Source organism: Garra rufa, chromosome 4 (assembly GCF_049309525.1).
Source record: "Garra rufa chromosome 4, GarRuf1.0, whole genome shotgun sequence".
NCBI classification, from domain to species: domain Eukaryota; kingdom Metazoa; phylum Chordata; class Actinopteri; order Cypriniformes; family Cyprinidae; genus Garra; species Garra rufa.
The window spans coordinates 18931678-18959508 of NC_133364.1; the positions used below are offsets into that span (position 1 = coordinate 18931678).

The 27831-nt window shown below is 37.3% G+C and overlaps 1 protein-coding gene across 3 annotated transcripts; it reads right to left on the bottom strand.

Moving 5' to 3' along the window:
- Positions 1-257: 257 nt before the first annotated feature.
- lrmp (lymphoid-restricted membrane protein) lies at positions 258-27393 on the bottom strand. Of its 3 annotated transcripts, XM_073838791.1 has the most exons (37): positions 26765-27393; positions 26568-26678; positions 24240-24420; positions 23819-23877; positions 23630-23705; positions 23133-23291; positions 22879-22996; positions 22541-22591; positions 22343-22420; positions 22202-22258; positions 21919-21978; positions 20031-20095; positions 19858-19951; positions 18381-18518; positions 18132-18233; positions 17552-17703; positions 15156-15267; positions 13997-14315; positions 11830-11882; positions 11274-11361; positions 10968-11118; positions 10480-10558; positions 7489-7535; positions 7302-7384; positions 6793-6995; positions 6555-6630; positions 6398-6455; positions 6247-6274; positions 5977-6117; positions 5332-5466; positions 5079-5226; positions 4947-4990; positions 4790-4858; positions 4651-4703; positions 4317-4403; positions 4043-4162; positions 258-1133 (listed from the first exon to the last, which is right to left on the bottom strand). In XM_073838791.1, exons 1-37 carry the CDS (start codon positions 27375-27377, stop codon positions 875-877), a joined length of 4467 nt encoding a protein of 1488 aa, XP_073694892.1. In that variant the 5' UTR covers positions 27378-27393; the 3' UTR covers positions 258-874. The 3 variants fall into 3 exon arrangements, with proteins under 3 accessions (XP_073694892.1, XP_073694893.1, XP_073694894.1); XM_073838792.1 differs by lacking the exon at positions 4043-4162; XM_073838793.1 differs by lacking the exons at positions 4043-4162; positions 4317-4403.
- Positions 27394-27831: the final 438 nt, after the last annotated feature.

Genomic DNA, 27831 nt, shown 5'->3' on the forward strand with positions numbered 1-27831 from the left:
TGCTGAGATGTACTGTAATAACACCCTGTGTACTTCTTTACGTAACAAGCGAGTCGTCCCAAATGACACTGTTGAATGATTGTTTTTGGCATCAGCATTTATAAAAGAACATTTACATTTAAAAATAAACTTGAGAACAGTTGTGCTGTTTAAAAGAGAAGACACCCAAACATTACTTATATTTTAAAGACTGAGTGAAGCTTTGAGATCTATTAAGCTTGTTTTGCACAGTAAATAGTGAGATTAGTTAGATCAGTTTCTTTTATTGTGCAAAGTTTCTCTCCCCCCTCTTTGGAACATACAAAAGTATATGAACATTTTACAATGAACACCAAACCAACAGCTTCATGAGGATAAAAACCATGTGTTTATAACAATAATATCGAAAAAACTACTACTGCATAAAACTGTAAAACAATAAGTTAACAAAAAGGAAAAAATATTTTTTTAAAAATCTCATTTCAATACTCTTTCAAACTGCCCATAAAAATACACTGATCAATTTCAAAATGTTTAAAAAAGGCAGCCTTTTTGAGCAAACGATATTTGATATTTGACATTCACATTGTTGCAGACTGCTCATCTCGCTCCAATCCAAATCTCCACCGTGTGATTGGCTGGCACTGAGTGTCTCATAAAAGTGCTTATCATATTCGTGGGCCAACACGACATCTATTTGTGTACACAGCATCCAAGCAGTCTGCAGTTTTCAGCACATCTCTCTCGAGACGCCCACATTTCTTTTTACCTTCAGTAAGAAATGGTCACAAAGTGTTCTGTTAGAAGGACAGGCAGCAGTGTTGCATCACAGCTTAGTTTTTTTTCTTTTCTGAATGTTAGAACCGGCCACTGCAGCCTTGTCGGCCCCCTGGTGTCACACAGGGGGCTGGCCGTTGTGCCTCAGCCCAGTATAGGGCCACAGAAGCTGCTGGATGGTCATCCAGGAGTCCCCGGTGCCCACAGGTGCTGCATCTACTGCAGGCTGTAACATCAGGCTCGCCAACAGGGCCAGTAGAACAGCTAGAACTACAAGCAAGGCCACCCAAATCCAAATCCCCCTGGTGCCTCTGGACACTGCAGGCCTCCCCTCCATCAGATTGGGTGGAGTGTTATCCGTTGGGCTGGGGCTTGGACTGGGATGGAGAATGAAAGAAACTTTTAAAGAGGGAAGTACAACAGCATACTTTCAGCATACAGTGCTTTCTTATGCTAAATCAGGAAGGAGCAAGTAAAATGTTCATGTTATTGTAGTGAGCTGCAGATGAACACTTTATATATTCTTAGCCATAGAAGCTTGTTTGCCATGGAAAAAAAAAAAAGTGTATTTGCAACTTTTTTTTATTCCCTCCTGAGTTTACATCTCGCAATTGACTTTTTTTTCCTCAGTATAGCTCAATACAAAACTAACAATTCTGACTTTTTCTTAGAATTTAGATATAAACTCGCAATTGCATGTTATAAAGTCAGAATTGCAAGACTTTGTTTTCCAGAATTCAGTTTATATCTTAAAACTGTGACTCTTTCTTCAGAATTGTGAGTTTATATCTTGCAATTGTAACCCTCAAAACTGGATTTTATAATTGCAATTGTGAGTTTAAATCTTACAATTAGAAAAAAAGTCAGAATTGCAAATTTTACCTTGCAATACTGACTTTATTTCTTGCAATTCTGAGTTTGTCACGCAATACTGTTGTGACTTCATATCTCGCAACTGCAAGTTTACATTTTGTAAATTCTGACTTTATTTCTTAAAATATTTCTTATATCTTACAATTCTGACTTTATAACATGCAATTTTCAATTCGGAGAAAAAAGTCAGAATTATGAGATAAAAAGTCACAATTCCCTTTTTTTTTTTAATGGCAGAAACAGGCTTCCACACTTAGCCCAGAAACATACTCTGTACAAGCAGGTAAATGCAACAGTGTGGTTTCACTGTAAATATTTAATGTGCATTCTTTAGCAATCAATAAAACAAAATCAAGTTTTCATAGACTGAAGCACTGACATACACATACTTGTGTAAAGTATGTTATGGGCCACATTTTCATAAGAGAATAGCAGGTCATAAAAAGACAAATGATAAAAAAAAAAAAAAAAAATCAGTCTGAATAGGTAAGACGGCTGAGGCGACCTGAAGAGAAAACATGGAACATTCAGAGGAATGTGAAAAATGACAACTGTTGCTGAAAGCGATACTTGACAAAGTACATGATAAACAAAACAAACAGGAACATTTCAGTGTTTCAAGACAAACAGGGGTTCTGTGATAGACTGATATATATATATTGTTCAGACAGAGTAGTTGGCCAATACTTGACCGTTTTGAGGTCTGCCAATAACTGATTGGCTGATTAACAAAAGCAGTCATTCCAACCATTTCATTACCTTTCATTTTTTACATTATACACACACTTTTCAAAAGCTTGGAGACTTTTTTTATACCCCAAAAGCGAAGTGAATATTCACATTTTGTTACTCACTATAGATTTTGCATCAACCGTGTACTGCATGTAATCTACTCACACAAATAATTCAATTCACTTTTGGTGTGTGCACACCATTATGCTCTCTATGGCTACATTTGTTTGATATATATAAAATGCAGTAAACATAGTATTATTGTAAAATATTATTACAACTTAAAATAACAATTTTCTATTTTAATTCATTTTAAAATGAGCAGAATTTTAAGTTTTCGGTGTCACAAAATTCTAATATGCTGATTTGATGCCCAAGATGCATTTTACTGCAAAAAAAGGCTGATCTTACTTAGATATTTTGACTAGAAACAAGACAAAATTACTAACAATTCTTAAACCAAGAAGCATTTACCAGAGAAGCAAAAAGACAAGATATTTAGTCTTGTTTCCTGGGAAAGGAAAACAATCTTGAAAAATAAAAATAATCTTGTTTTAGGAATAAATTCCTAATTCCCACTGGCAGATAATTTTACTTGTTTTAAGAAAAATTCTATTAAAAATTCACAAGACTAAATAAATGTTTAGATATTTTGTCTAGAAACAAGACAAAAATACTAAGATAGGCCTTTTTTTTAAGCGTTTTCATTATCATCAATATTACAGTTGTGCTGCTTGATATTTTTATGGAAACCTTGAAAATATTCTCAGTATTCTTCAAATATAAAGCTCAAAAGAACATATACAGTATATATACACTGCCCTCCAAAAGTTCCTAGAAAAGTGGGGTTTTGGACAATATTGGCATGAATTAATATTAATAATTTTGCACTGATAAGGGACAACACAAACTACGAAATCATATTTTATTACATAAACAGTTTATACATAGAAAAAACTTAAATTTTAGATTCATCAAAATATCCTGGGCATCCGAGCTGTCAGTTTATTCAAACATTGACTTGATATACTACTTCAAGCCTCCTGAAAGATTGCCCAAAGATGATTCACACTATGCTGATATCATCCAAAACCACACTTTGCCGGGGTGTTTCCAAACTTTTGGAGGGCAGTGTATATATATATGACGTTTTACTGATAATTTTGCTTAGTTTAATGCAATCTTTCTGAATAAAAATATATAAATCAATCTTGACTCCAAACTTTTGAATAGTTTCCCTTCTCCATCCTCCTCTATATTTATCGGTCTACCACTTGTCCTGTTCAAGAAAATACCGAGGAAAGCATCAGCACAGCACACAACTGTGGGATCAGAGTACATTTTCAAATGCCCAAACTGTCCACAAATGTGGGAAAAATAGATTTAAGAACATTGTCTTCTCTCTAAAACCACAGAAGGGCTGCCTAGCTTATTTGCTGGAAACCCAAGCAGAAGACATGCAGTGTGTCGACACTGGTTTCATTTTTCCACTGAAGAGAAAGCAAAGCTGATGAACTTTGTGGGTATCCACATCCAAATACAACATATCTAAAATTAGATTTTCTTAGCTTAGCTGCAGGAGCAAAAGGTAGTTGACATTATTGACAGAAACCCCTCGATTTGTAGTAGATAATGCCTGAATGCTGTTGCAGAGAATAATGGAGGCGGCAGGCACACTAACGTCTTAGTTGGCATTATGAAGGAGGTGATTTTGATGCCTAATTCTGTTAGGCTAGTCCTTCTTTCCTCTGGTTCCTCTTTTCGCTCCTCCTCTGAGTGAGAGTCTGTGTCATGTCCATACCTGTGCAAAGTTCACACTTCACTGAGTGTCCACCATCTTGGCTCTAGGCCTCTACTGTGGCTTTGCATGACAAGACGGTTCGATGGCACATGCGCTTTATGATTCTGGCTCTAAAGACGAAAGGTACACAACAAATCTTCACGCGTGGCCTTACCTATTCATCAGAGTGGGCTCGTCAATGTCAGCCCAAGTACCAGAGCTAATGAAGCGCTTTAGTGGTGGCCTCTTGGCTGCCATGTTCCTGAAAAGCGGTCGAGACACAACCATGACATCTTTTTTTTTTTTTCTCGTGCAAAGACGTGCACATAGTATTATATAAACAACTGGCATGCAACTCTAATAAAGCACAGCGCTTCCAGAGAACCTACTGATAAGTGTTTAAGCCAAGCCAAGTGAATAAATCTTGTTCTGATAAGTTTTGGGTCACACTAGGGCTTTGGTTGTGTTTTGTGGACCATGCAATCTCAAAACAGAATTAGCACACTTACCATGGTGATCGGCGGGAGAGTCTCTCTACCTCACTTTCTGCCATATCTTTGGGCTGTGAATTACAAACCACAGTTTGTTCATAAATTCCACTTCTTTTTTACTAAAAGCATCTCTGTAAGAAGAAACTGGACTCCTCACCATTTCAAAATGGGTTTGTCCTCCACTGCTGCGGGGAATGGTAGCTATACTAATGCGTCGGCTAGTGGTCTAAGGACAGAACACATAAAAATGAGTAAAAATTACCTCAGCAAACTGAACTCACAATCCTGAAGTGGTGTTTTGTGCTTTAACTCACTTTGAAAATGTGTGCGGTTGACTGCTTCTTGTTTCTAAACTCATCTGCAAATCACAAAAGAGAACACATGTGATAGACAAAAGAAAGACTGGCATTGCCACTTTTGTTTAATGAGCATAGATATCAACTTACCCCTCTCAGTGTGTGACCCAAAGGACCTATCATTTGGTGTAAGGTTCTCCCTAAGCTCCAACAGCTCTGCGTGCTCCTTGGTGTACATCCTCCTCAAGTTCTCCACATGCTGAATCATCACCTCCACCGTTTTACCCACTCTGGTCTCCTACACATGCAAGGAATTTGAGATGTAAACAAGCAGGCATCTTTGTTAACTTTGGCTTTAGTGGGCCATTTCAGCACTCTGAAGGGCTCGAGTAAACACGCAAACCTGATGAATGGCCCCAAGCATCTCTGAACGGCTGGACACTCTAGTCATGGATTGGATGAGGACTTCCAGGTTTTTCTGTAGACGATGTATGATCTCCATGGACTGGTTATCTTCCTCACACCTTGGAACCAAGGCCTATATAACAAAACACAGTGTTAAATTTAAGCTACTTGTTCAGGAGGAATTCAGATCAATTTTTTTTTTTTGAGCAACGGACCACTTGTTGCATTGACAACATACACATATATGTGACCCTGGACTACAAAACCAGTCTTAAGTAGCATGGGTCAAAATTATTGATTTTTCTTTTATGACAAAAATCATTAGGATATAAAGTAAAAATCATGTTCCATAAGGATATTGTGTTAATGTCCTACTGTAAATACTGTTATAATAAATAATAAATATAAAAAAATATATTAAAAATGATAATATACATTGCTAAGAACTTCATTTGGACAACTTTAAAAGGTAATTTTCTCAATATTTAGATTTTTAGCACCCTCAGATTACAGAAATATTTCAAATAGTTGTATCCCGGGCAAATATTATCCTATCATAACAAACCATACATCACTGGTTTTGTGGTCCAGGGTCACATATCTTCTGATTTTATCCCAACAGAAAGTGCACAAAATGACAGACCTGCAGTAAACCTTTACAACTGCTCACTTCCTTCCGGACATTCTCCTCAGCCAGGTCCCGTGAGCGTTCCTCCAGCCGTAGCCTCTTCTCCAGGGTAAACATGTCACATTTGAAGCCCAGAGAAAGCCGGTGGAACTCCGCCTGGCAGGAGAGCACATGTTAAACACTCTAGAAACATCACTGAGTAAACAGATACACAGTACATTTGTAAATATTTCAGCTCATTCACTAGATCAGAATTCAGGTCTGTATAAAACGTCATCATCTCACCTCTATCTCTTTATCACTTGGTGAGAGGCTGCAGATGAAATGCACAATTCAGATTAACGGAAACATGAATATGTCAAGTGAGTCATATGAAAGTATGCTTGAATCAGATTAAAATTTATGGATATAAATTCAGTAAACAAAGCATTATAACCTGTTCTTCTCATCTTTGGTGGAATCACTGGCATTTTCAGAGATGACAGATGTGTCACCTGAGGGAGGGAGAAAGAGGAGACTGACACTGAGAAAACACAAGTAGAACAACATGAAGAAAAAAAAAGCAGACAAGGAGAGAGAGACTGTTTATCCACCTTTTTCTGTGGCCACTGAAGGCTCGCCATCCTCCTGTGCTTTTTGCTCCTCGATGGCTTCCATACTGCTCATTTCCTGTAAAAAAGACCACTTAATTTTAACTGTGCAACATATGCATGTCAACATAAGCACATTACAATAGGCATCAGACAACATGTTATGAACGCTCATTCATAGAAACACAATCATTAGTTTTCATTAGTTCATACATTCTAATCAGACCAGAGTGGCTTTTACCTTCTTGAGTTTGCTCCTCAGAGTCAGAGGATCTTTTTTGGAGCCTTGTGCACCAGGGACTGTTGGAAAATTACCCTCGCTGACAGTGGGGTCAAAGGTCATGTCCTTCGCCTTTTCAGCAGGATCCTTCAATGAGTCACCCGAGGCTGCGGAGTTTGAATCAGATGTGACCACTGTCGTATTGCTGTCTGACTTGTCTTTGTCTGAAAAGGAAAATAAAGAAAGAAGGGGCGTTTAGAAGGCAGCTCTGTTCCAAAATCTAATGCCAAGCAGAGAAGGTGAGAGCAAGGTTGATGTATACAATATAAATGATGTAAAACAAATAAATGAATAACAGCTCCTTTTGTTTATCAGTATTGTTCAGATTCATTTTAACATAAAAAGAGAGATAGGCAAATCTAGAAGTGTATTTGATTGTTACAAAAGCAGTCATCTGAAGCAGTACATTCGACATCCCTATTTCAAAGGTCAACAGGGAACATCCTCAGGTGTACAGTATTTCCTCCTACCTGGTGACTTAACCCCAGTTGACATCACCTCCAGCGCCTCTGGCATGGCCTCCTCTTCCTCTGCTACTGGCAACAAGGGAGTCCTAAACAAATAATTAACATTAAATATGATACACATTATAACACTAACACACTCAGTTCAGCAGCCCCTGCATAAATCAATTGCACAAAGAAGAAAAATACTCACTTGTCTGATTTTGCAGACACTTTAGAAAGCTGTCCCTCGCTCAGTTTCTGTAGGTGACAACAGAATGGCATTATGACCCAGTGACACACTCAGAACAGCAACGCATATACATTTGTGTAAATTACCATCATATGCAAATAAGCATCACATGCATGCATTTCCATACCTGTCCCATGACATAGCAGATGAAATGTAAGAGCTACGCTCTGCTTTACAGAGAGAGAAGTGCTAGATACTTACATAATGTGTGTGAGAGCTCTACAGCTGGCAGAGGGAGAGAGAGAGGATGGTAAAGACAGGAAGAGAGAGAGGGAGTGACAGAAAGAGAGGGGGAGGGCTGGAGGGGGAGAGCACTTGTACTGGCAGAGTTCATTGAAGTGGGAGTGAAAAAGTGCTATACTTATTCCAAACATACTGATGAAAAAAAAAACACACACAGCCTGAGCAGCATATTTTATCATGAAGTTAAAAAAACACAAGGAAAATAACAATTAAACAACCAGCAAAAATGGTTGCAGGTCTGTTCCAATTGAGTCACAGTCACCAGGGAAGAAACAAATGCATGAATAATTGGTTAGCTGCACTTTGCAAAGTTAGGATAGCGTAATAAATGGGCTCATGAAAAGCTTCCCATATTTTCTGTTGACGTCAAAGGCTAAGTGCCCAATCTGTCGTTTGGTTGAAGCTAGCCAAATTAGGCAGATCGCAACATTTATTGCACTTGATGTCCAATACAAAACCTGTTAATAAACCAGTTAAGATTTCATGTTAAAAAAAAGTCCCTTTTAACACTTACCAAAAAAAAGAAAAAAAAGAAAAGTGAAACAGTTTAAAACAGGCTATTTTTTCTGATATATTCCTGTGATTACAAAGCTGACTTTTCAGCAGCCATTACTCCAGTCTTCAGTGTCACATGATCCTTCAGAAATTCTAACATTTATTTTAGTAATAGAGTAATCGGTCGATTATTCTGACAACTATTATTTTTTTTATGGAAATAAAAATAGACCCAAGCAAGCAACAGCCTTTAAAATCATTTAAAATGCATATATAATAATAACCGGTTCAAATAAAGCATCAAAAGCAATTAACCATGCGGTTTTAATGGACAAAACTTTGAAAATACATAATGTGTTTAACAATAGCAGTCACATACATTATGCATTATATCAAATGACACCAATGGCTTGACAATTGCTTTTATATACTTTACAGCGCAACCTATCCTTGTTTAATGTTGACTTAACAACAGTTAATTCAAATGCCCACTTAATCTTTAATATTTGCCCATTTCTTTGAAATGCTAAAGTCAGTGTAATTTCTTGAATATGTGACCCTGGACCACAAAACCAGTCATAAGGGTACATTTTTAAAACTGAGATGTATACATCTGAAAAGCCTAATAAATAAGCTTTCCACTGATGTATGGTTTGTTAGGATAGGACAATATTTGGACATACAACTATTTGAAAACCTGGAATCTGAGAAAAAAAAAAAAAAACCTTTAAATTTGTCCAAATTAAGTTCTTAGCAATGCATATTACTAATCAAAAAATAAGTTTGGATATATTTACGGTAGGAAACTTACAAAACATGAAACTATGTATTCCCCTCTGTTGGCTAAGGTTTATAAATATTTACCTTATAAATATGATGAAATTGTATACATTGAGTTTACTGTAAGATTAATCTGGGAATGCAGTCTCACATTAATATGCAGAGATAGAGTTTGAGGTGCTCCACACATATAATTGTGTGGAGATATATAATTAAATGTTAACTGTTTGTGTGGAGCAGCATTTACAGAGTTCATAAATTAAACATGCATTGCATTTGTCCATGGAATGCACCACTTCCTGTATTTTAACAGTTACTCGACATGGGCAAAATGCAATCAAGGATTTTTTTTTATAATAGAGTACTCAAATCAAATTGAATCGAGGAATTGTAACAGCCCCAAATTCTAATATGCTAATTTGGTGCTCAAGACATATTTCTTCTTATTACGATTACTGTTGAAAACAGTTGTGCTTCTTAATATTTAATATTAATATCTTTGATGAATAAACATTTATTTGAAACAGAAAGTTGCAAGAGGCATTAACTGTCACTTTTACTTTTTATTTTACTAACAATTGAACACATCCTGGCTGAATAAATTCTTATTATTTTTTTAATAAAAGCATCTTACTGACTCTAAACTTTTGAATGACAGTGTAAACTAGCTTTTTTCCATTCAGGCTAAAACTGAATACAAAGCATTTCTTTAAAAAAAAAAAACACAATACATGCTATAGGACAGCTTATTTATCCTGTACCTACACCGATGTCTAGTAATATGCTACATACTATTTTAATAGAGGTCTAACACTGCCCACTCTCTATGAATTGAAGCGCAGAAAAGCCCTCAGATGAAGTGCAGTTTATTTTGGTTGCACTCCAAGCTCACCTGAATATCTCCCATCTTATCATTATACGTTAACAACATTGACGAGTGTCAACAATGGGGCAATTAGCACAGTGCATGTGCCAAAGCTTGGCTTTGCCGATTAATAAAATAGACTATATCTGATTCAAAACAAACGGGCAAATTCCACTTACGAAACCAGGCTGTCAGATGTCAGGTGCTTATATAAAATTTGCAAAGCAGCTCACACAAAACAATTCTAAACAACAGCAAAAGCCTAGGCACATCACATCGATAAGAGGGTAGAGGCACGTCCTCTCACGAGCGACCGTTCCTGCTTACCGCCATCCAGAACTCTCTAAATCGGCAAACTGCAGGCTCCCCTTCACGGCACAACAGAAAATTAGCTACTCTTTTACTACACAGGACCACCGAACAGGAAGTTTTTTGCAAAGTAACATGAGAAGAGAGAAGGGCAAAACTAGAAAGAAACAGAAACACAAAAGAGGAAGAGGAAGAAATGGCAAGCCGCGCTACAAACGCAACAAGCTTCCCCTTGGTTTCCTCAGCTTCCTTAAACTGACCTGCGAGTCACTCATGACGGTTGTGGCGGTCGCACTCTCTCCCACAGATCCTCCGTTTGTGGCAGTGGGCTGCTGCGTCCTGACCAGAGAGGAAAGTTAAAGTTGTCACTATATTGTATAGTTGTCACTATACTTTAATTTTGTTTTTCCTGATCTTGTAGGATGCAGCTGCTCTCAGTAAGTGATGGTTTGTGTGCTCCAGCAGAGCATGGATATGGTGTCTGTGCGAGCCTGGCCACACAGGTGCATGGTAAGCATGCAAAGCAATGATCTGTCAGTAGTAATAACTCCTTAATATGTCTACACAAAACAGCCCAACACAGGAAGAGATGTCACACATTTGACTAGCAAATGTGATCTTTGGGTGTGTGGTAGGCATTTCGAACGAAAGCAGACCATAATTTCTTTTTGGTGAATCATTAACTTGCACTTTATATCAGTGAGGCAGAGAAAATCCACAAGCAAATGCTTATATATGGAAACTTTACCTTTCTGTAATGGAATCACCAACTTGAGGCTGGCCCGTGGAGGGAGATACCATTTTGGAAGTCATAAGGGAGGAAGGTTCAGTAGATGAAATAAGGTCTTTGACTGAAGTCACCTGTTCATGGGACATCTCAGAGCTCAAAGACGTATAATCTGGAGAGTGGGGTATTGTAAAAAAAAAAAAAAAAAAGCACATTTTGTGTTATAAAAATCATTTTATTTAAATGACAAATGACATGTACTTCAGTCTAGTACAGCGTTATTAAAATGATTAAGCAGAGAAGGACAGTGAGAGGACAAGCTTTTACCAGCACACTGACTGTGGGTGTGAGGCAGAGGAGCAGCCTGCTCGTGGGCGTCCTCAGGCCCAGTGCATTCTGGGAGTCTGTCTTCCTCCTGCAGTGACCAGGAAAATATTCAAAAAGGCCAGTGAAAACCAATCCTCTACTCTACCAGAAATAAAACAGCTCCCCAAAAAAACGACATTTTGCCATTTTTTAAATGACAATCGGCCGCGAATGCACACTTCAGACATTTGCAATGCAAATTGTGGCCAAGTTTTTTTCAGGTGTGATGTGCAATACACTCTCAATGTGTGTTTGTGTGTGCACTGTACACTAGTTCTAAGGATCATCCAGTTTCCCGCTAGCATTCAGTAGCATTCCCTAGTAAAACTATCAACCTGGCAGTAAGTCACATTAAAAAGGTTATGAAATATTTTGAACTTCAATTTATCAGTGTGCATAAATCAGTTGCTTTTGCATCACTGCATCATAAGATAGACCATAGGAATAACATTTACACAATTATTAATTGATTTGTTGGTTGAGAGGTATTACGAAGATGAGAGAAACTGAAAAACACCTTTAGAGATGTGCAAGGTTTCTGCATTCCTCCCTCACCCACAAACAGAGTTCCTGAAAAAGAGAGTGAAAAAAAAAGAAATGGCATTTATAAACCAGTTTACTTACATAATGTGACATAATTCCTAGCAAAGCAGTATATTCAGTGAGCACAAGAAAGGAATTCACTTTTAAGGTTGAACCAATATTAAAATTATATATTATTTTAAATAAATGTGACCCTAGACCACAAAAGTCATAAGCGTCATTTTTTTGGAAATTGAGATTTATACATAATCTGAAAGCTGAATAAATAAGATTTCTATTGATGTATGGTTTGTTAGGATAGGACAATATTTGGAGATACAACTATTTGACTATTTAAAAATCTAAATATTGAAAAAAAAAAAAAAAAAAAAAAAAAAAAAAAAAAATCACCTTTAAAGTTGTCCCAATAAGTTCTTTGCAATGCATTTTTCTAATCCAATATTCTAATCCAAAGTATACTATTGCCAAAATGCAACCTGGGCTGTTTTTTTTTTTTACTGTAAACGAGACAAACTTATATCTAAAAGCATAATTTTGACAAACGAGCCGTTTTTGAGATTGACTGTGATTTCGTTTTGTGGTCAATGGCCGGTGAACGGGAGTTCTTGGGGCATAACTTTGAGCGCATCAAAATCAAACACTAAAAAGGCTCGACACACCATGAAACTTTGCTCGAAGTATCGCCTGGGTCTCTACACATGAACTCGAGCATTGAGAACATTGTGTACAAAGAGTTTACTAAAAAGAAAGTTTTTGAACAACTCACTTTCACTGTTTGAGTTTCGGCTCGCGGCCGTCTTGCCGGTCAAGAGGTGTCGATCTCTGAGTGCGAGGATGGATAGCTCCTAAAGCATATTTCCATATAAATGCACGGCTAATTCGATGTTTTGTCGCAAGTGAAAAACAATATTAACCTTCTAGTTGTAAAAAGAGCCTCACATAAGCCTAATATTTCCTCCTATGGAGTCTAATCATTCGCATTCGGAGATCGACACCTCTTGACTGGCAAGACGGCCGCGAGCGGAAACCCAAACAGTGAAAGTGAGTTGTTCAAAACCTCTCTTTTCAGTAAACTGTGTACACAAACAATGTTCTCAATGCTCGAGTTCATGTGTAGAGACCCAGTCGATACTTCGAGCAAAGTTTCATGGTGTGTCGAGCCTTCTTAGTGTTGTAAAAATATAGATTTTGATGCGCTCAAATTTATGCCCCTAGTACTCCCATTCACTGGCCACTGACCACAAAACGAAATCACGGAAATCATCAATTATGCTTTTAGATATATGTTTGTCTCGTTTCCAGGTTGCATTTTGGCAATAGTTATCCTTTAAGTTTCAATATATTCACGGGAGGAAATTTATAAAATATCTTCATGGAACATGGAATCTTTACTTAATATCCTAATGATTTTTGGCATAAAAAAAATAAAAAAATAAATCTACAATGTATTTTTGGCTATTGCTACAAATATATAATACCTGTCCTACTTAAGACAGTTTTTGTGGTCCAGGGTCATAAAAAAATAAAACATTAAAGAAATAAAAATCAATTGTTTTAAATGTTAATCAGAAAAATAAAATGTTAAAAACTTAATATCAGTCACTGACCAATATGGTACCAATACACTGTGCATCCCATAAACAATGTTCATTGTAAAACAAAGCCTAAATAGCTAAGCCCAAGTGTTAACAACCAAACAATTCCTCAGTGTCATGTCCAGTTGTTATGATCAGACAATGAGGCTTATGAAGTGATAAGCCCCTGGTGTTATTCGGCAGTCATGCGGTCAAGGATGGGGGACAGAGGATAAAGGTTTACTTCACATACTACCAAAAGATGGCAGAACAATGGTGAAAGGAAAGCCAAAAAAGGTCTGGAGCTAGAGTGATCCTGCTTTACCAGCTTGTGTTTAAGCTTCAGGGATGGCTGCCTGCCCTATGCTGCTAGAGGTTAAGGAAGGATTATACGGCCTGAGGAAACTGACACAAACCGCTTGTCCTTTACATGTGACCATTTACACCAGTTCAAGTTCATTTTAATCCATCTTGCAATTTCAGGTACTAACTTTAAAAGTTATTTAGAATCTTGTTTGGAATTTGAACTGCAGAAATATAACCCTTACTAATCAATTCATTTCTCACCCTGTGATTCTCCGTCAGTGGTGTAGTCTTGTAGAGGCGTCTGAGAGAGAGTGGAGCCTCTCTGTAGCTCCTCGGTCTCTACTCCAGAATCCTGTGTTGCTTCACCTTCTCCTTCAGTCCTTTCTGTGAGGTCCCTCACAGCCTCTGTGTGTTCCACCTCCTCCTCTTCCACTTGTTTCAGGGCCTGTAGTTCCTCTTCTTCACAACAGAGCTCCTGAAGCATCTCCTGGTCAGGCCCGAGCTCTTGTAAAGGTGGAGACTCTGACAACACATACTCCTCATCCCATTCAAGAGAGGGACCATCCAGCTCTTCCACAACCTGAAGGTACAGAAATCACACACAAAAGCTATTTGTGACCCTGGACCACAAAACCAGTCATAAAGGTAATTTTTTTATTGAGATTTATCATCTGAAAGCTTATAAATAAATTTGCTACTGATGTATGGTTTGTTAGAATATCTATCTGGAATCTGAGGGTGCAAAAAAAAATAAAGTTCTTAGAAAATATTACAAATCAAGAATTAAGTTTTGATATATTTACAATAGGATATTTACAAAATAATTTATTGGAACATGATCTTTACTCTGCCATGAAATAATTAGGATTTTTTTTATTAATATTAATTGACCCATTCAATGTATTGTTGGCTATTGCTACAAATATACCCATGCTAATTATGACTGGTTTTGTGGTCCAAAGTCACATATTAAAAGTATATGGGCTTCCCCAGCTGACTTCTAGATCTTACTTAAATATCTTGAAAAGCTTTCAGAGATTTTGGAACAACAAAGTAATATAAATAATAAATAAATGAATTTGGAAAATAATAAAAGTGAATTAAACTAAGACGTGAGCCAAGATCCAAACACAAGAACATTGTGGGGTAATCGGTCAACGCCGTCTAATCCCCTGAGATGAGTTCAAGATGAAGTCAAGTTTCAAACTGGCTCACAAACCACTCTTGCCTCCTACACACACAGCTCTCAGCATCTTGTAATGAGACTGTTAAAGTATCCATCTGTGATCTGCAGAAGCTCACAAAAATCTTTATTTCTGTTTTGCCCAGAGCTGAATCTAAATCTGTCATGAGTTTTAAAACCCACATATGCTAAAGCATGTGCAGGCAGTGAAATAAAGTGTTCGGTGAGGTTCAGTACCTGCTGTAGGTGATCTGGCGTTTGGCTACTGGCCTCTCTGTTGTCCAGCGGAATCTTTAGTCGGTCAAGCTCCTCTCGCAGTTGCTGTTTCTGATTCTCCTGCTCTTGTACCCTAAAAAAATTAGACAAATCCACTGAATTCACAAAACTTCAAAAAGAACATTATTAATAATATTTAATATTTATATTATTAAGAATTATAAATATTCTGGTTATTGAAAAGCATTACACAAGAAAATTTGAAATACATCAACAATCGGATCACAACTTCAATCAAAACCTATTAGTGAGGTACCTAAAGATTCTCCTGTTACACAGAAAATACACTCTAACAGACAATCTCCATACGTCCTTAGCAGATGTCAGAACTCTTCAGAAATGCCACAAAGCAAAAGCTTTACCCAATCCGCAGGCCCAAGCAATGTCCCATTGCTTTTTCACCCCAATCTTAGAACACCACTGGACAGTGCAAGCCTTAACTTTCCTGGCTTCTCTCAACAGCCTTTCCCTTTTATCCAGTACTGTATCCTTGAAAACCCTGTTATGTCAGATTAGAGACACCTCTTCAGTGAACCAAAAACAGCTTGAGGGGATCAACCGGAAAAGCCCCTTGATAAAAGCTTCTAAAGACATTCACACAGACATGGACTAAATTGGTAAGGCCTTGCCTTATAATCCTTCCACTGCTTTAAAAGGGGTGCAGTCTTACCAGTTTTCTTACACAACATTTCACCACATAAATAATTAAGGAAGTAGTACTAGTTTGTAAGTTATCTTATAATCCATTACAGTGTACAAAAAAAATGGCAGCAGCTTCATTTGTATGAAACAATAGAGTGAGTCCACGATACCAGAATGACAGAATTAAGAAATTGTCCACATAATATTAAATTAAACTTTAATAATTTATTTGCTAACCAAACACAAAGCTTCCCCAAGAAAAATGATCAAGCATATAGCACTGATTTAAATTGCCCTGAATGTCGTGACTGACCAATCAGAATCAAGCATTCCACATTTTTTTTTTTTTTTCTCTTTTGGGGGGGTCTTTTTATGCCTTTTATTGTGATAGGACAGTAGAGAGATGACAGGAAAGAGCTGGGAGGGGAGAGGGGAGCGGGATCGGCAAAGGACCTCAAGACGGGAATCAAACTAGGGTCACCGTGATCCGTCATAACAAGATCATAACATAAATAACATCATGAGAAATAGTTTAATAGCTGTGATACTGGGTTTGAAATTAAATGTTTGCATAGTTATGACAGGAAACACGAGCATCTAACAATGCCTTGGAAAAAAACAATCTTAAAAAAATAAAGTATATTTATAAACCCAAATAGGAAAAAAAAAAAAACAATAAGCATGTGTCCTATTCTGTGTCCTAAACTCCTGAAACATTGGTGTCTAATTTTAGAGCATTCAATGCAATTTATGAAAGAAGTCAATTAAATCTGTAAGTGGGGGTGAGTGTGTGAAAAAATTCAAATGTAATCCCCTTTGTAATCTCTGGCATTTTTCAGAAGTAACTGTAATTTAATTACACATGTTTTCTCAGTAACTGTAACTAATTACAATTACATTTATTTTGTAATTAAATTACGTAATTCCGTTACATGTAACTAGTTACTCCCCAACACTGGTAGTGATGTATGAACTATGGAAGACCGTTTTCGGGTTTAAAAACTCGCAATTCAGACTTTGTCATAGCAATTGCAAGTTTGTATCTTTTTCCTTGCAATTCTGACTTTATTTCTCGCAATTGCAAAAGTTGTTATAAAGTCCAATTTTGAGAGGGAAAAAAGACTGATATGTTCTCAGAGTTAAGTCAGAATTGTGAAATATAAATTCTAAGAAACTGACTTAACTGAAATTCTAAGAAAAGTCACAATTGCGAGAACTAAACTCGCAATTGAAAAAAAAAAGTCATAATTGTGAGTTTATTCTCGCAATACTGACTTCATTTCTCAGAATTGCAAGTTTATATCTCATAATTCTGACTTTATAACTTCTTGTAAATCTCATAATTACAAGAAAAAAAAACGTCATTTGCTAGTTTGTACTCACAATTGAAAGAAAAAAAGTCAGAATTTTGACATAAGTTGCAATTACCTTTAAATGTTTTATTCAGTGATGGAAATGGGCTTCCATAATGAACCACCTAGCTGCTTTATGTTAGTCATTGCCGCATTTTGCTAAACCAAACTAAACCGGTTTCAAAATCTCACATGATGAATACGTATATTCCTATATAAGTGGATTTCACCAGTGAAAATTCATAACACAAAGGTATATGTGACTGGAACATGGGGAAATAAAAATGTTATTTTAGTAAACTGTCATTAAAAAAAAACACATATCATACAATAACATCTGTGCTACCATATGAGTCCACTCACTTGACAGACAGGTGCAGGATCTCGGTACGAGAACGTCGCATGTTGCTAGCCATCTTTAGAAGCTCCCTCTCCAAAGAGTCGGTGTACTGGTCCAACTGCTCAAGACTGCGGGTCCAGTCACTCCTCCTCTGCTCGAGCTGCACCTCCAGGCCCTGCAGGAGTTCACAAGATAAACAATGAGGCTCAGTGACTGAATAAAAGCAAGTCATTAATACCAGCGAAGTCTTACTGAATGCAATAAGCAAAAAGTCCATCTTAAGGAGAGTCACAGAGTTACTCTGACCCGACACACTGCCCCCTGACTGAGATAAATATTGGCCTGTTAAGTTGACCACTGGGGAGGACCTCACATACTGATGCGGTCCACTGAATACACACAATAAGAATGACCATGTCCAGCCAGGCAGTTATGCAATGTGGTAGATAAAAGTTCAGATAAGGGGAGAGGAGTTCTTATATAATTTTTAAATGCCCATGTGTATCTCCATATAATGTGACCACTCTTACTTACTTACACATGTGCCAAAATGTCCATAGCTTGATTAATACTTCCCAATTTGAATTTAAGAAATCCTCTTACCTGTATCTTGAGGTCAGTGTTGACCTCCTGAGCTTCACTGTTCTCTGTAAGGCCTCTGAATGCTGTGAGACAGGTTGTGCCATCTTCCTTAAACTCCCTTTTCTGGAACAATTCATATTTGACACACTGTGAACACTCTAAATCATTTTGGACCAGCATGATTGAAGCCAGCATTCAGATGTCTAAAAATGTCTGTATAGATGAAGTTTGCCTAAAAATTGTGAGTGTGATGGCTGGTTAGTTGGTTACCAGTCTGTTGATCAGAGTTTTGAACTCCAGAGACAGCTGCTCTGGAGTCGGCCCTTGGAGGAGCAGAAGAACCTCACGATCTAGAGTCTCATCCAGAGAAGATGCAAAACAAACAGAGGAGGACAGATGTTCCAAACCCTAAAACACAACATATAATTAGACAAAACACACACAAACGTATAAATATACATATGAACACTATTATGTACACCTGTTCAACTGCTTGGTGACGCAAATTTCTAACTCAACCCATCACATGGCAGCAACTCAATGCATTCACACATGTAGACATGTTCAAGACGATCTGCTGAAGTTCACAACGAGCATCAAAACGGGGAAGACGAGTATTTAAGTGACTTTGAATGTGTCATGATTGTTGGTGCAAGACAGGCTGATCTAAGCATTTCTAAAACTGTTGATCTACTGGAATGTTTCTGCACAAACATCTCTAGGGTTTACAGAGAATGGTCAGAGAAAATATCCAGTGAGCAGCAGTTCTGTGGGCGAAAATGTCTTTTTGATGCCGGAGGTTAGAAGAAAATGCCAGACTGGTTCGAGCTGATAGAAAAGCAACAGTAACTCAAACAACCACTTGTTACAACTGACGTCAAACCTTGAAGCTGGTGGGCTATAGCAGCATAAGATTGCACCAGGTGCCACTCCTGTCTCACCAAAAAAAACAGGAAATTGAGGGTACATGAGGACAATAGATTGAAATGAGTCAATTTCTGCTGCAACATTTAAATTGTAGGGACAGAGTTTGGCGTAAACAATATGAAAGCATGGATCCATTATGCTATGTATCAAACAGCTCAAGTTGCAAGTGGTGTAATGGTGTGGGAGATATTTTCTTGGCACAGTTTGTGCCCTTTAGTACCAATTAAGCATTATTTAAATGCCACAGCCTGGCTGAGTATTGTTGCTGACCATGTCCATTCCTTTATGACCACAGTGTACCTATCTTGTAATTTCCAGCAGGATATCATCTCAAACTAGTTTCACATGATAATGAATTCACTATACTCAAAAGGCCTCCAAAGTCACCAGATCTCAATCCAATAGAGCACCTTTGATATGTGGTGTAAGACTAGATTTACATCATGGATGTGCAGCCGACAAGTCTGCGGCAACTGCGTGATGCTGTCATGTCAATACAGAAATTAAGGCAGTTTCAAAAGGCAAAAGCAGGTCCAACTCATTACTAGGTACTACTTTTTTAGTATGTAGCCATCACCAGCTACAATAATGGAATCTCCCTCATGTAGTCGGACTCACTGTAATGCCTAAAGTTTGGTGTAAAGCACAGAGAGGGTGTGGATTACTGAGTGCACTCTATGGCTTTGGAGTGGGAGAGAGAGAGTGGGCGGACGGAGAACAGCACATGAGTGTTGGTGGGAGTGAAGAGAAAGAGACACTCCAAATCATGGATGGGACAAAGACAAGGGAACTACAAACACACACAAAACACACTGCAAACCTCCAGGGGATTCTGTGCCAGTGCCAGTTCTGTCTGAAGAGAGCCTGAACTCATCTGATTTAGTCTGTAGGCCACAGAGAGAGAGAGACCTGGGCTGCAAACACAAACATACACAGTTAAAAGAACATGTGAAGCAATGTCTGATGTTTGTGCATCAGAATAAGACTACCTACATTGTCATATCAGGCTGCATCATCTGCATTTGACTCTCCAGTTTGTTCTTGTCTGCTCTCAACAGCTAAAGCAAGCAAAATGAAGACAACAGACAATAATTCAGCACTCTGGAGTAAATTATTTTGCTTTTTAGGAAGTGCCATTTTGACACTGAAAGTTTTAGCACACTTTGATTTTTAAGCCTTGCAAACTTAAACATTTGGTTTTGTTTTCTCAAACGGATTTTAAATTGCGGTTGCAAATTTGGCTTATGACACACAAATAGTCATCTATTTAGTAAGTAAACTGCAAAAATAACTTGTGGTAGTCTTGGTAGCATCAACTACAAACAAATCAATAATGGTTTAATGAAAAATATAAATGTTTCTAGAAAATATACAAATATATTGTTATAAAATAAAAAGTGAATGTCTTTTTGTGAAATCATTGATACTGGTCTGGCAAAAGATAAATCCTTACTGTTGAGTTCTTTGTAGTAGGCTGTATAGCTCTGTGAAACTTACAGACATGGCAATATGATATCTAAATAAAATGAGGTCACCCTAGAACTATACTAAAGAGAACAAAATCTTTCTTTCTTAAGCTGAAAAGAAATTACGTTTTTTTTTTTAGAAAAACATTCCAGGGTTTTTCCTCCATGTTGCGGATATCAATGGGGATCAACAGGTTAAAGGTCCAAATTTCAGCTTCAAAGAGCTCTAAACAATCCCAGCTGAGGAATAAGGGTTTTATCTAGCAAAACGATCTGTCATTTTATTACAAAAAAATTATATACTTTTTAACCACGAATGCTTGTTTTGCACTTCTACGACTTCACACATTATGTAATCATGATGGAAAGGTCATGCATAGCTAGTTTTTCATCTGTGTACTCCAGTTCAAAAAGGTAGGCTAGAGCTAAAAACTAATTTGTGACCCTGGACCACAAAACCAGTCTTAAGTCGCTGGGGTATATTTGTACCAAAAATACATTGCATGGGTCAAAATTTTAGATTTTTCTTTTATGCCAAAAATCATTAAGAAATTAAGTAAAGTTCATGTTCCATGAAGATTTTTTGTAAAATTCCTACTGTAAACATATCAAAATTTAATTTTTGATTTGTAATATGCATTGTTAAGAACCTAATTGGGCAACTTTAAAGGGGATTTTCTCAGTCTTTTTTATTTTTTTGCATCCTCAGATTTCTGATTTCAAATAGATGTATCTCAGTCAAATATTGTCCTATCCTAACAAACCATACATCAATAAAAAGCTTATTTATTGAGCTTTCATGTGATGTATAAATCTCAGTTTTGGACTGGTTTTGTGGTCCAGGGTCACATTTTATCCTCCAACTTCGAGAGTATTTGACTTAGTCTTTGCATGTTTGCTTCGTAAAAAACGGGTCGGTGCTTCCGCCTACATCACACGTGACCTTTCCAACATGATTGCGTGATGTGTGAAGTCATGGATGCCGAGCTAGTGCAAGACGAACATTTATGGTTAAAAAATATAAAATTGGTAATTTCTTTCTTTTCTTTTTTAACCTATTGTTTCACTAGATAAGACCCTTATTCTTCAGCTGGGATCGTATAGAGCCCTTTAAAGCTGCAGTGAAACTCCAATTTGGACCTTCAACTCATTAACCCCTATTGAAGTCCAATATAGGGAGAAATCCTAGAATGTTTTCCTCAAAAACCTTATCTTCTATTCAACTAAAAAAAAAAAAAAAAGAAAAGAAAGACATCTTAAATGACATGGGGGTCAGTAATTTATCAGGACATTTTCATTCTGGAGTGAACTAACTGTTTAATAGCCAAGCAGTTTTAGAAAAGGAACATTAAACAGTGTTGTGGTATAAATGACAGATCACTAATGTTAGAGACAAAGACAAAGAAAAAGAAAACCTCTGTAACTGAGGAATACTCCACAATTGCCACCTTCAGCTCATCGATCTGTTTATTTTTCTGAAGAAAGAGGGCAGATCTGTTATGATACTGGACATATCATTTGACATGATTGCAGATTGTATAAACATACCACATGAATATAGACAACACTGAAAGATGTTAGTAACAATTAAAGAAAAGCTAAATTCTTCTGTAAAGTTTTATAAACAACTTGAATTTATTTGTCTGGTAAAGTTTTCATATCAAATCATTGTCTTTGTAATACGCAAAATGGACTGACCTCCAGAATTTTTGACTCCTTGTCAGCCAGAATGGCATCAAATGAATGAACTTGGACCTGAGTGTGCAAGAAAACATTCACCAATGACAGAGCTATTTTTTAATAAAAGACCAGAAGTAAACAAACTAAATTAAGGCCTACCTGAAGGTCAGCATTCAGGTCACAGAGGTCATTGATCTTTTTCTGAAGCTCTTCTGCCTCCAGTGTGACTTTCATGTTCTTAGTACATGATGAAGGAGAAATGTGAAGGAAGGAGGACAAAAATGAAAAAAATTAGAACCATTCACTAAACATGTCTGACACTTAGGTGGATAGATGTGTAAATGCATAGAGCCATACCTCCTCTTGTAGAGCAGCAATTTTAGATACAAGACTCTGGTTTTCCCGTTCCTGTACGAAACCACAAAGAAAGGTTATAAAAGTGCTCATGTTTGTTCTAATAATATATACGTCAATGTCAATATGTGGCCAATAAACACCAGTGTGACCGTGGTGTTCATCCGTTACCCAGATTGTTTACTCTGGATGTTTGCATATCCTTGGTTTATGTAATATTACTATCCATCTCATTACGAACATACTGGACGTTATCTGTTTGCATCACTTTATGAGACCTATGGGTCTCATATTGTGGCTTATTAACATCAAAACAGCCTTCAATGAGGTTTGAACCTCACCATCTGCTTTCTTTGAGCTGAGGCCTGAGCTCGACTTTCTTCTGAAGATGTCAGGCTCTGCTTCATCTCCTCGACTTCCTCTTTTAGCATCTTCTCCTTCTGTAATAACTGCTGCCCCCTGCAGGGAAAGCAGTGACGAGGAAAGTCTCAATGTGATGTACACGAGAATCAATGATGATTAAACTAAGGATTTGCATCTTCAGCGGTTAAGAAAGAAGACAGGTGAGACAGAAAGCAATATATGAAGTCTGTACATTTTAGCTTGTGTTTTGAGCTCTTCATTCTCCTCGATGAGTTTCTGGTTGGTGTCTTCCATGTTTTCCACCGCCTGCTTCAGTTTACGAACCTCCTCCTGTAGCTTTTGGTTATTTAGCTGCAGATCTGCCACACAGAAGACCAGATCTGATGTCTCCCTGTACAAACACATACACACACTAAATAAATGCATCTGAAATGGGAATTATGTAATGACCAAAAATGTATTCATATTTACAGCAGTAGTATATTGATTGCAACTTTCTTGTATACATATCCATTTTTTTCTGTATAAATGGCAGAAATAATTCATTTTTCAAAAGCTTCCAAGCGAAAACCTTTAGATCAAAAGGATTTAAGATCATAAGAAAAAAACTCTGTCAACTGTGTCCAAAGTTTTGCTTGATAGATTCGGTTGATAGTCTCACAAATCACATGTGCACTACTGTTAACTCTTTAACTGTCACAAGCATACAACTCACACTCCTAAACTTACAAGTCAGCTCTGGAGGCTTCCCCTCCGAATGCTTCAAGACTACCCGAGGTCATATTTAGTAGAGCAGATCTTCTTGCTAAAGGAAGCAATAGGTGATTGATACAAAATTATAACAACATCAAAGAAAATACTACGCATGAAAAACATTGAGCTTTTAACCATTTTGACATACTCCTGAGAAGATCTCACCTGATAAACTGTCCAGTAGTTTGAATGATTCCTGCTGGGTGTCATTCTTTGAGTCCTTTCTAAATAAAAATGGAAAATCTGAGTCGGGTTTTTATTAAAAAAAAAAAAAAAAAAAGAAAAGAAAAAAAAAAGGTCATGGAGGAAAATGCTGGGAAAAAAGGCCTTGTGATTAAAACTGATTGTTGATTGATAGCAGACTGATGAAAATCTGCAATGTGTCTACAGCAGAGTTGATTGTAAAAACAGATGCTTCCTGTCAACTGACCATAGCCTTTAGCAAAATGATCAAGAAGTAAATAATCAGCAGATTTCCTCAGTTTATTTTTGTCCTGTGCACTATTTCTCAAACTAAAAATGGCTTTATTAAAGTACATCAATGGCAATCAGTGTTTTGAAGTGTGGGGCACGCATATCTTCATACCCCTGGTTGCGGCAGTCATCGATCCACTCCTTCATGATGGCATGGTACGTGTCCAGGTCTATGGAGATGTCCTTATGCTCCGGGTCCAGCATATTGCAGAGTTCCTCAAGGCCGCTGTCCTCTGAACTGCGGCAAGTGGTGTGTCTCAAGAAGTCCACGATGTGCGATACATAAACTTTACCTGCAACAGAGGTCTCTGTGTTACTATGGTTACAGTGGCTACAATCACAGAGGACCTGGGTTTCGTCAGATGTCATCCCAACAAGAAACTCAAACAGAAAGTTTGCGAAGTAACACCTACTTGTTCTGAGTCACCATGACCGTGTCTGAGCATATCGAATCTGTATACACATTATTATATATATATATATATATTATTTTTTTTTTTTTTTTTTTTTTTAAGTCTGCCGCTATCATCTCTTTTAAGATGCGTGAAAAAACATCTTGCATTCATCTAAGTTGCCGTTGCCTTCAAAAATAATGGCTGTAAATGAAAGCAGCTTTTGTCTCCTGTTAGTTTAGCAGTCTGGTCACCACAGAAAGCACATCAGGTCAAATACATCATAAGGAGAGAGCAGGGCTTCATTGAGGACATATCAGACGGTGTTTGCCTCTAGGTTTGAATGCTAAGAAGCATCTCTGCTGCTGGGTCAGAATGAGTCAATGTTCTCAGATGCTCTTAGAGGTTACTTTAGTTTAACCAAACAAAAACACAAGTATATTAGTCAGCTTCACAACCTGTTGAGGAACCTGTGGATTTGAAGGGAGGAAGCAGTTAGAAGCTGTAAGATATCAGAAAATGGCTGATTTTAACACATATTCCTGGTCTTAAAGGTGCAATCATATTAGTGAAGTTTCACGGGGTGAAAAGGTCAACTGTCAATAGTACAGCAATATATGAAACAGCTTACATTGAAGTCACTTTGAAGCCAAGCTTTCTGTTTGTCAACTCAGTCGCAAAATCTGCATAGGTACACTGCCGTTCAAAAGTTTAGGATCAGTAAGAATTGTAATGCTTTTTTAAAGAAGTTGCATTTATTTTATCAAAAATTCAGAAAAAAATGTAATATTCAATGTAAAATATGTTTTCTATGTGAATATATTTTAAAATGTAATTTATTCCTATGAGGCAAAGCATCATTACTCCAGTGTCACATGATCCTGCAGAAATCATACTAAAATGCTAATTTATAATCAATGTTGGAAACAGTTTTGCTGCTTAATGTTTAGTTGGAACCTGTGCTACTTTTTTTTTTTTTTTTTTCACAATTCTTTAATAAATAAATGAAATGAAAAAGAAAAGCATATTTAAAATAGACATTTTAGGTAACAGTATGAACTACCATTTAAAAGTTTGTGGCAAGTAAATATTTATTCTAGAAATATTAAGAAATTAATACTTTTATTTACTAAAGATGTGCTAAATTGATAAAAAGTGACAGCAAATATTTATTTATTGCTAGAAAAGATTTATATTTTGAATAAATGCTGTTCTTTTTAACTTTTTATTTGTCAAAGAATCCTGAAAAAAAAAGATTCACAGGTTCCAAAAAGTATTTTGTTTTCAACACTGATAATAAAAGTAGTAAATCAGCATATTTTAATGATTTCTGAAAGATCATGTGACACTGGAGACTGGAGTAATATTCAGCTTTGCATCACAGGAATGCATTTTATTTTAAAATATATTAAAATAGAATACAATTATTTTAAACTATAATAATATTTCACAATATTACTGTTTTCTTTTCTGTATTTTTGATCAAGTAAATGCAGCCTTGATGAACATAAAAGAAAACATTAGAAATCTGACTGATCCCAAATGGACGTGGAATCCTATTGAAATTACCAAAAACTTGCCAAACAAAGGTAAATGTGACTACGTGTGACTTTGTCAATGCTTTATCAGCACATTATTCTATAAATAAATGGCTTGTCTTTTAAACCTTAAACATACAAAAACACGCATGCTGACACATAAGAGAAGAAATTGTTGAATGAAGTTGTTATTTTTGTTTTCTTTGCACACAAAAAGTATTCTTGTAGCTTTATAAAAGTACGGTTGAAGCATTGATGTCACATGGACCATTTTAACAAGGTCCTTACTACCTTTCTGGGCCTTGAACGTGGTTGTTGCGTTACCGTCTATGCAGGGTCAGAAAGTTCTGGTATTTCATCAAAAATATCTTAATTTGTGGTCCGAAGATGAACAAAGGTCTCACAAGTTTTGAACAGCATATGAGTAAGTAATTAAATGGCAGAATTTTCATTTTTGGGTGAACTATGTCTTTAAAATGCACAAATACACAGCATGATGTACATATGTACCTCTGCACTGTATGTCACAGGCCTGAAAAATTGTGTCCAACAGGTCTTCCTCGCAAATCAGACTGACCTCAGCCATGCTCTCCTTCTTGGGCTCGGAGGGAAACAGAGACCCTGTTCCAAACACAATAAACACAGGTTTTAGCAAAACATTTATAAAGTTAAAAAAAATATATAACCAAAAAGAGACAATTCATTACCCTCGCCCAGTGAAAGTCTCTTAACCACGAGGGCAGGGTAGGCGAGTTCACCGTCCATGCTAGAAATATCTGAGGAGAAGTTCAGATTATACGAGAACAAGCCAGGAGCTGGGATCTTTGAGGTCTTCACCTCTGTGTCGGGCCCCTCCAGCAGTGTTTGTGTTGAGTACCGTGGGGTAAAGTTAAAGTAATTGTCCCCAGCCTGGGCTGCCGGGGTGGAGCAGTTCCGCCGCAACGGCCGGCTGTACGTTCCCATATTTCTCCTCTCCCCTATCGTGCCCAGCGTGCTGGTGATGGTATAGGTGGCATTGCCAGGTGTGATGGGAGCACGAGGGGTGTTGGCGGTAGACCCCGGTCCTGGGGAAGCTGTAGGGGTCAGCATGCTCACAGAGGAATCGTGGTCAGAGTCTCCATCAGTTCGGACGGCACGTTTCTTCAGGATGGCCTCCAGGTTGAAGCGTAGACCCGAGTGAGGGCTGTCGTAGCTGCTGGACTGGAATTTTGGGATCTGAAAGGGCGAGTTAATCTCTTGATCTCGCCGCTGGATGGTCTGCAGCTTGCGGCAGATGCTGTCCACGGGGTTGTGCCGTCTCGGGGTCACTCCGACATCCATGTTGGAGCGAGCAAAGAGAGAAAGCCTCGATCTACAGAAGAGACATGAGTTAATAGTATTTGGGGGATCATGTGACCTCCATGTAGACAATCCCCATATGGTGACCCACTCAATGAATGAAAAAAATAAGTTAAACACATACACTACCAGTCAAAAGTTTTCAAATGTTTTTTTAAAGAAGTCTCTTCTGCTCACTAATCCTGCTCACCAAAATACAGCAAAGGCAGTAATATTGTGAAATATTTTTACTATTTAAAAGAACTGCTTTCTATTTGAATGCATTTTAAAATGTAATTTTATCCTATGATCAAAGCTAAATTTTCAGCATAATAACTCAAGTCTTAAGTGTCACATGGTCCTTGAGAAATCATTCTAATATGCTGATTTGCTGTTCAAGAAACATTTTTCTGGATTAAAATGAATAGAAAAATCCAAAGATCAGCATTTATTTAAA